The following is a 9,974-nucleotide window of genomic DNA, read 5'->3' as shown; positions in this document are numbered from 1 at the left end:
GTCATTATAATGCTTTAGTCTTTGACCGAATTCCATGTATGTTACGTTATTTGGTTAAAAATAATCTGGACAAGGACTGACTGACCAACTTGCATGCAGGAAAATATGCCCCAGAATTTGAAATATGACTGCAGTGAAGACGGCATAAACACAATGTAGAGTTTTGGCTTTAATTACATTAGACAGTGCTGTATGTTAATGCATTTGTGGGCAAAAAAAGAGGAGAGTTACAAAATATAAATATGGTAAAAAATAATGTGGAGACGATACTTCCGAGGAAGCATTATTCTACTGGAGATTTAAAGGGCGCCGATACAATTTGAAATAGAAAGCCGCGAAGTAACAGACTTGTGTTATTACACACAGACATACTAAACACGATATGACACAATACTAGTGATGTTACATGTAAGTAAAAAACAAAACCAAAAAACATTCTGACCACTATTATCTCAAAAAAATAGCAGTATACTTGGTCAGTGTGCTTTGCAGATCCCATTAACACGTAGAAAATAGAAACAAAGGCTGCGTTCACATTTCCAGGCTGAAGTGGCGCAAATCAGATTTTTTGCTCCAATGTGACTCGGATCTGGTGTTTTCAGGGCTGTGTGGACACAAATCTGATCCTTTTTAAATCCGACCTGAGCCACTTTCATATGTGGCCCTAGATCGGATGCGTATCCGATTCGTGGCCGTGTGACCTTAACGTGACCCTCAGATCGAAATTCATGTACTATTTCTCCACTGCACGTGCGCCGTCATTCAGCGTTACCATGGCAACAGCGCCGACCAGCCGTTAAAGCCTGTAAACGGTGGAAAAGCAGCTCGTCTCACCTTTTTCTCCTCCGTCTGGCTCTAATAACGAAGCTGAGAGCTGATCAGAGTTAATGATCTTCTCAGCGAAGCTCGTTCTGCTCGTTAGTTTGTGCTGATGATGCAGCGATTCAGTCACGTGACGGTACTGAGTAGGAGGAGCTCATGAGGGTCAGTTCAGGAGCCGGTTCATCACATTAATGACAGATTAGAGTCACTGACCTAAACGAGTGTGAACCGTCGAGTCAGAGAGATCGGATTTGGGCAAAAAATCTGATTTGAGCAACGAGGCCTGAAATGTGAATGTAGCTAAAATTCTTTTAAAAGCTCCAGTTCATGATCATGATTTAGGTTTAGAATGAGATTTGCGGCCACTTCAGAACTTTAGACAAACGGTTTTGTGGTGATTCTAATGTGGCTCATTTCTACATTGCACTGTAACAAAGAACTGAGTCTTTTATCAAGCACATTTTCACTGAAGTAGACATGGGAGGGGTTAGTGTTTTGAGAAAAGAAGTGTGACTGGTTAAATGCAGAGCAACGGAGAGAGCAAAGGCGACAGCATCCCTCCGTGATGGACCGAGTCTGCGGGTGAATCCTGGCGATCACAGTAGAAGGCAGCTGCATTTGGACACCTTCTCGTTGCTGAGCAGACCGTACTGGCTGGTAGCCAGGTTTTGGATCAGGTTCCAGAAGTTTTTGAAGGTTATGCCCTCGCCATCCTTCACCCCCATCTGCTTCAGCACCTCCCCGAAACCTGCGTCTGACCCTCCGGTCTAACAGGCGAAACGAAAGGGGGGTTCAGTTATGGTTACAGTGCGCAAGCGGAACTGTTTTCACTGTATCACCTAATCGCTGGTGTGGTTAATCAATACGTCATTATGTTTAATCAGCAGCGCAGATGGAACTAGACAAATCCATGTGATGGCTGGAAACCCGTGTTCCTCTACGTAGCTCAGAAGATCACATTTCTGAAACCTAGTTGTTCTTGCTTTTTCCGTCAATAATGTGTATTAGAATTTATTCCAATATTAGTGTTTCCACTGGGAAAAGCAGATCAATACTATATCAGTGCTGTTGAAACAAAGTTTTCAGTTTCTGATATAATTTAAAAATGCTTTTATTGTGTAAATTAATAATTATTAATATTGTGTTTGTGCATTTCCTGATGAATGAACCAAAGTGGGGGGGGGGGTCGGGGGGGGGGGGGGGTCTGGGTCCACTGACTTGAGCTAAAAGTAAAATAAAGTTTTTCCTTCTCCTGTAAAGTTAGGAGCAGCAGCGATATGTAAAGGTTTTGTAACTGGACGTGCAAACTGTCCAGCAGCTGTACCTTCAGCTACTAACTGGATGTTTGGCGCCATCATGTGGCCCCCAAAGGATTTTTAAGTGCACAGCAGCATAAAAGAAAATAGTTCATAGAAATATTTTACCCTCTCAGACCAAACGTAGTCAATCAGCTGATGTCTTTGGTGTTAACGTCTTTAATATTGCATAGGGCCTACAAGCCAACGTCTTACTGGGCTACAAAGACTTCTGTTACTGCAGCTCCAAAGCTCCAGGGTGAAAACCAACTTGTCTTGGCTGATGGACCGTGATCAGGGTAAGATGGGAAAATGTGTACATTTTATTTTCATTAGAGGAACTACATTTAAGTTTATTTAATTAAAAAAAAAATATAAAATCGCTGTCGTCAGAAGGAAACCTCATATCTCCGTTTTTGACATTTTTCAGTTAAATTTTAGGATGAATAGATTAACAGAAATGACCTGAAATTACTTGGAAATAATTCTGGTTTCTTGAGTTACAGGAGAAGGAAAAACTTATTTTACTTTTAAAGTTGTCATTTTGGAGATACACACGTTGTCAGAAGACAACCGTGTGTGTGTGTGTGTGTGTGTGTGTATGTATGTGTGTGTATATATATAGCCATTTAAAAAAGTTTGACCAACCCATGACATGTAACTACATTATTAAAAGGAAGCAGCACTGAGAAAAGCTGTGTTCAGGGGACCGCTGGAGGAGAGTGAAGTTACTTGCATTATCAGGAACATAACTGATCTGGAGTTTGATTTCCCATCTGGGAAAAAGGGGAATTTGCACACTTTTTTTTCCATTTAAGAGTTAATTTAAAGAAAGTATGTTTGTGTACTGGTCATGTTTGTAAATTATTATATACTGTACATGATTATTGTTCAAGATAATATGTACATGTAATAGTCCCTTTTTCATATGGACCAAATAGATTAAGAATGAGCAAACACAGATATAAGCAATAAGAGATGACCTCAATAACTGTGTACATGAGTAATAAAGTACATCCGTAAATTAATACGTCACGGTTATCACAGTTGTTTATTTATTCTGACCTAAAATTAATCAAACAAGCATGTATATCACTGCAGTCAAAACAAAACCTCAATGTTTTTTTTGTTTAGTTTTTGACATAATTTGAAAAAGCCCGTCGACCTTTACATTGTGTGTACATTTCATGATGAATAGACCAAAGGAAACGGGTCAAAACGACTTGGAAAGACGTCCGGTTCCACTTACATTAAAAGAAAAGTGGGTCTTTTCCTTCGTCCTGTAAAGTGACCATTTAGGAGATACAAGGTTTTGATCTGACAGCAGTGATTATATTTATATATATTGCAGAAAAGCTCCCTTGTGGCTCCTTTTGGCTCCTTTAATCCATAGGGGTCATATGGGGAAGGCCCAATGCATCCTGGAGAGAGCGATGTACAGTTTATTTATTCTGACTTCATATTATGGTAAATGTTATACAGTTTGATCTCCAGGTGTTTTTCAGTCTGCACGTCCACTTTGGGTTGATTTTTACCTCTATAAACTGCACTGGATCAGGAACCCTCTGCTGTAGTTCCTTACACTGTGTGTGTGTGTGTACACATATATAGCTCTTTACTGCTCAATAGACGTATATAATGAAACTCTATGCTCAACTTCATGTATAATTATGCAATTAAACCATGCGCGTCATGGTAAAGTCATCGTAAATCATCGTAAAGCTGCTCGACCGCCTGCTTGCGCCGTCGCTTTTTCTCTCCCTCCCCAGACGTCCTGCCCTAAGCCCTGGACAGCCGCATATCCTGCCACGACATGACCTGAGAAGATGATCCTCACACGTTAAAGCTGTTGTGTCACCCTGACTCTGCCTCTACGCCGTTCAATTCCAAACCCGCTCCCTGTCTGAATAGAGCCATCTCTCTCTGACACACGCCTAAATAATCCTAAATCCCAGCCTCGCTGTTACCACAGCAGGGTTCGGCACACAAACGCCGGCCCGTAAAAGGCGGTTTAGAGTTTCCCAACAGGGATCCTCGACCACACCCTGCGAATGAGTAGCACTGAGTATCTGGGCGTGTTTACCTTCATAAGGTTGGGCAGCTGAGAGGAAAGGAGGCTCTTGAATTCATCCGCCTTGAGCGAGGGGCCTTTATCGGCAGAGGCCGAGTGGAAGTTTGTGACCAGGGTGTTGATGGCCTTCTCCAAGTCTGAGTGCTGAGAGAGAGACAGGGAGGGAGGGGGAGAGAGAGAGCGAGAGAGAGAGAGAGGGGATTTGAACTGCTGGCATCTTCTATGAAAGCCACATGCGGTGACTATATGGATAAAAAGGAAAACCATGGTGTTGTGTAAGTGAGGAGCACTTAAACTGAAACCATCAATCATTGCTGCTCATATCCATCAACAGACTAAACCACAAACGTTGAAACAGGCAACTGAAGTCAGTGACATTCAAAGCTGGCACTTTTTGCGACGATACCTGTAATACCTGCAAGTCGAGCCTTGCCATCCCCGCCCCCCGCGCTGTATTTACCCACAGGCGCACCTTCATGCACTGCGAAACACTCAGTCTACTCCAGGCAATGTTACTGAAGATTGTATCAGGTTTTCGTTTTTTGGGTCCACGTCATGGAAAACTGAACTTTTCCTGGTCATTTCTGAAATAAAGGTTTGACGTAACGTTATAAACACGGGTAAAGTTTCCACCTGTAATGTGCCCTCCCAGTCCACACAGGCCAGACATGCGACCTATCCTGCAGAAACAGCCCACTTTGACTTCACTGTTATATCTTTTTATGATATCTGTTAAAAATAAATAAAAATAAATAAAAAAATGTTGACCTTTAGACCTTTTTTCTTTAAAGAACAACAGGTTTTACATGAGAGAAGCCATGTATACACACAGTTACCATGGTTTATATATATATATATATATATATATATATATATATATATATATATATATATAATAACCACTGTCTTTACTGAAGAAACCTCAAAACACCTTTTTAGGGCAGGCAGAACTCATATTTTCACCATGTTTAACTATTTTGATTATCATTATTTTCACTTTATAGCAGCCTTTTGTCTGCAGTACCTTTTTTAGGTTCCTACCCCAGCTTAAAAAAAAGTTTTTCAATGGTTTAAATTTTGACTTTTCACTATTTTATATCATGAATATCACAGAATTTACATGCATCTGCCTCTTCAGCTTAAAGCACTCTAGCCCCGCCCACTCCCACTGTTATAAGGAGTGTTTCAGCATGGACTGCTTTTTCAATGAGGCCCAGTGCAGGGCAGCCAGTCAGCACAGGGCTCACGTCTTAAAGGTGCAGTACCAAAAACAGCCAGTTTAAACAGAGAATGTCACTGTAAAAATGAATGATGACTCATTTTTCGCGCATAAAAGCACACAAGGGACCTCAAACGAGGGGGGGAGGGGTTGAAAGAAAGAAGTAGGACACCTTCCGATGTGGTTTTTCATTTCTACATTAGTTCCCAGGTCAGTTTTTTGGCCTTGCTTAGCAGTTTCGATGTAAGGAGGAGACATTTACGTCACTTTTAGACATTTTTTGGTTTCAATTTTAGCTTTAAAAGTCATTCTGGTCTGGCAGATCCAGATCCTTCTTTGATTCAAACCTGAAAATGAGCTGGTGAATCGGGATTGGATGCAGTGCTTATTCCCAACCGCTCCTAAAAAAAGGGTTCCATGCAGTGGTAAAAAGTGGAAAAAATGGTTTTGGTGCTGAAAAGACCTTTTTGTTTTCTTTAAAGAGCCTCATAGACAGATTTTACTTGATATGTATACAATTAGTTATACTGTCTATTAAAATTGCTTTTACTAAGGAAACCTTGACACACCTTTTTTAGGGTAGGTAAATCCCCTATTTTCACTTTAAAGCAGCTTTTTACGCGCTGGGGTTCTTTTTCCAGCTTCTGAAAAAGTTTTTAAAGAGTTTTGGCTCAAACTTTAGTTTGAGTTTTCTATAATAGCCCAAACAGGGAGCAGAACCCAAGGCTTTGGCACCAGACACAACACTGCCTTGACCAAATCCTAACCTAGGCTCAGCCTGTCCCACCCTAATCTCTGCGTTTCCCACTTGTGGAGAGATTGATTCCCCGTGCTTTCCATTTCTCCGCTGCTGCTGCGCTGTCGTGGATGGAGCAGCTCAGCGTGGAGCCATATGGTCTGAATTAGCAGCCCTGCTCCACTTCAGGAAACTAGTTCGGCAGAGGCCTGGAGCTCCACGGCAGTGACACTCCTTAAAATCACGGCACCTCTCCAGAAACTCCGAGGGAAAAAAAACACTCAGCTCATCTCTCGCGTCGTCAGCACTTACATGCGCAAAGTGTGGGCTCCTGAAAGCGCCCCCTGACCCAGATTTAAGCAGGGGAATGTGGTTTGGTCCAGTTTGGGGAACGCGGAGTTGCGATAAGCTCGTAAAAGTGGCAGGAGGAGAAGAATGAAGTGGGGGATGAAGCCCTGAGCAGCACAAGCCTGGTCAAAATGGAGTTTTAACAGGACAGCTGTCCTGTCCGCGTCCCAAATCTGACCGGATCTGCCTCGAAGCTCAGTTAGAAGCTGCGAAACGCGCTTTTCGTCCACCTTAGAGTTTTAGAGCACCTATTGGTGAGCTCTGGTCGAGCTGGTGGCTTTAAAACGAAGAGGTATGAAATAAAGTAGACGTCTCTCACCTCTACCGCCATTGCAGCCTCTCCTTTCTCCTCTGTTCCTTCAGTAATTGTTACTTTACTCGCTCAGCTTTCCACTGCTGTCACATCTTGGCTGAAGTCCTGAATCCTCCCACTGAGAGAGAGAGAGAGAGAGAGAGAGAGAGAGAGAGAGAGAGAGAGAGATCAACCCACCTACCGTGTCAAGGAGCCATGGGGAGAAAAAAACACATGCCCTGTAATTCGATGCTTTGGGACTGTAAACTCAGCAGGGCGGGGATTTGGGCTCCATATAGCCACATAGCACAAGCTCTCCTCCAACTTTTTCCACTTTTTCACTCGGCTCCACCAGGCACGCGCTTCCTCACATCTGGAAACTCTCAGGAGGGGGGAAAAAAGCTGGAACACGTTGCTTTTATGCAACAGCAGCTTGCAAGTACAGACTTGGGGCTCTGTTGCTTTTGCATTGTCCTGCTCGGGCCAGGTTAGAATGTGGCTGTTCAAATCCAACACTTTAAAAGGGGAATTCCAAACAAATTCCAGAGTTTCTATGCAACCATTCAGAGAACTTGTGCTCCCCCTCACTGGCCACTTTATCAGAAACACCTACCTTGTGCTTCCACCCACTGGCCACTTTATCAGAAACACCTACCTTGTGCTTCCACCCACTGGCCACTTTATCAGAAACACCTACCTTGTGCTTCCACTCACAGGCCACTTTATTAGAAACACCTACCTTGTGCTTCAACTCACTAGTCACTTTATTAGAAACACCTACCTTGTGCTTCCACTCACTGGCCACTTTATTAGAAACACCTACCTTGTGCTTCCACCCACTGGCCACTTTATCAGAAACGCATAACTTGTGCTTCCACTCACTGGCCACTTTATCAGAGAAACACCTACCTTGTGCTTCCACTCACTGGCCACTTTATCAGAAACACCTACCTTGTGCTTCCACCCACTGGCCACTTTATCAGAAACACCTACCTTGTGCTTCCACCCACTGGCCACTTTATCAGAAACGCATAACTTGTGCTTCCACTCACTGGCCACTTTATCAGAGAAACACCTACCTTGTGCTTCCACTCACTGGCCACTTTATCAGAAACACCTACCTTGTGCTTCCACCCACTGGCCACTTTATCAGAAACACCTACCTTGTGCTTCCACCCACTGGCCACTTTATCAGAAACACCTACCTTGTGCTTCCACCCACTGGCCACTTTATCAGAAACGCCTACCTTGTGCTTCCACCCACTGGCCACTTTATCAGAAACGCCTACCTTGTGCTTCCACTCACTGGCCACTTTATCAGAAACGCCTACCTTGTGCTTCCACTCACTGGCCACTTTATCAGAAACGCCTGCCTTGTGCTTCCACTCACTGGCCACTTTATCAGAAACGCCTACCTTGTGCTTCCACTCACTGGCCACTTTATCAGAAACACCTAACTTGTGCTTCCACTCACTGGCCACTTTATTAGAAACACCCACCTTGTGCTTCCACTCACTGGCCACTTTATTAGAAACACCCACCTTGTGCTTCCACTCACTGGCCACTTTATTAGAAACGCCTACCTTGTGCTTCTACTCACTGGCCACTTTATCAGAAACGCCTACCTTGTGCTTCCACTCACTGGCCACTTTATCAGAAACGCCTACCTTGTGCTTCCACTCACTGGCCACTTTATCAGAAACGCCTACCTTGTGCTTCCACTCACTGGCCACTTTATCAGAAACGCCTACCTTGTGCTTCCACTCACTGGCCACTTTATCAGAAACGCCTACCTTGTGCTTCCACTCACTGGCCACTTTACTAGAGCCAACTTGTTTGGTGTGAAATGCTGCGTTCTAGAGTCAGAACTGTTCACAGTGGTGGTGATCAGAACCTCTAAAAGCTCCCTCACAGAAGGCTGCTACATGAAATGGTTATGAATTCACTGTCTGGTGTCTGAGACACTGTTTTATAATAGTTTTAAGAAGATTTTGACCTAAAATCAGTTTATGGTGGAAGGATACGTGCAGGGTGCTGTGAGGCAAAATAGTCCCAAAAGAAAACTGTATTTCAAGAAAACTTATTATTTGAAATTTGCTGCTATTTACAAATTAATGGAAATCACATTTTAATGCCTCCCTCACAGAAAGCTGAAATGGTTGTGAATACACACCCTGATGTGGTGATAGTTTTGGCATAAAGTGTGTTCATGACAGAGGGATACATGCAGGGTGTTGTGAGGCAAAATAGTCCCAGAAGAAAACTTAGTATTTCAGATTTATTGCTGTTTTCCCATCTTCAATGTTCCATATAAACTCAGAAGGCTTGTGTAGGTTCTCTGGTGGTTCTGGATAGTAAATAAAATGTCTGTCTGTGTTGTAGTCATGGCGACGCCTGGTTCCCATCATGACCACTTTAAAGACATCTGGACCATTCCACTCCGAACCCCTCTGAATCACTCTGATTACACTTCACACAAGGAATTATCCTGGAATGTTGTCAAATCAAGGGAGTTTTTCTTCAAAGGGCCCATAACCACCACCCACAGGTCCACGTTTTAAAACATCTGTGTGGTTTTATGTATCAAAACCAGCCACCATTCATTGCTTTTCCATGCCTTACATTTCAACAAGCTGCTTTTGTTACTGTGCCTTTAAGACTGATATATGCAAATAAGCCCTGATCTGATTGGATGCCCTCATTGAAATACCAGTCTAGGCTGAAACTCTAATTATAGCTTTAGTGTGAGTGGGCTGGGCTAAAGTGGGGCTTTAGCTGTAGATGCAATAGGTGGATGTATGTAAATGTGTTGGTTTGTGACATCATAAAAACAGCAAAGTCAAAGTAGTCTGCTTGCGCAGCGTATATGGATCTGTACTGTATTTCGCTGCTGTTGGAAGAAAACTGTGTATCTCCACGTTTGACGTTTTTTAGTTTTTTTACATAATTTGAAAATGCCTGTTTCCCTTTACATTGTTTGCAGATTTCATGATGAATGGACCAAAAGAAACGGCCCAAAATGACTTGGAAAGACGTTTGGTTCCATTGACTTACATTAAAAGTAGAGTATGTTTTTTCCTTCTCCTGTGAAGTGAGCATTTTGGAGATGCAAGATTTTCTTCTGACAACAGTGAAATATGAACTGTATGGACTCAGAGGTGAAAGTTGTTTTGAATCTTACAAGAAAAGCA

At 42.9% G+C, this 9,974-nt stretch overlaps 1 protein-coding gene across 1 annotated transcript; it reads right to left on the bottom strand.

Annotated features, from left to right (window-relative positions):
* Positions 1-978: 978 nt before the first annotated feature.
* s100v2 (S100 calcium binding protein V2) lies at positions 979-6,952 on the bottom strand. The gene is made up of 3 exons (XM_017723340.2): positions 6,811-6,952; positions 4,201-4,332; positions 979-1,589 (listed from the first exon to the last, which is right to left on the bottom strand). Exons 1-3 carry the CDS (start codon positions 6,820-6,822, stop codon positions 1,419-1,421), a joined length of 315 nt encoding a protein of 104 aa, XP_017578829.1. The 5' UTR covers positions 6,823-6,952; the 3' UTR covers positions 979-1,418.
* Positions 6,953-9,974: the final 3,022 nt, after the last annotated feature.

The sequence above is a fragment of the Pygocentrus nattereri genome, chromosome 27 (assembly GCF_015220715.1).
Source record: "Pygocentrus nattereri isolate fPygNat1 chromosome 27, fPygNat1.pri, whole genome shotgun sequence".
NCBI classification, from domain to species: Eukaryota; Metazoa; Chordata; class Actinopteri; order Characiformes; family Serrasalmidae; genus Pygocentrus; species Pygocentrus nattereri.
The sequence above is the reverse complement of the archived record's forward strand: the minus strand, read 5'-3'. Positions and strand labels throughout refer to the sequence as shown.

Coding starts and splice junctions, on each gene's coding strand:
- s100v2 (XM_017723340.2), bottom strand. Junction 1,590..4,200: donor AGCTGCCCAACCTTATGAAG/GTAAACACGCCC, acceptor TTCGCCTGTTAG/ACCGGAGGGTCAGACGCAGG.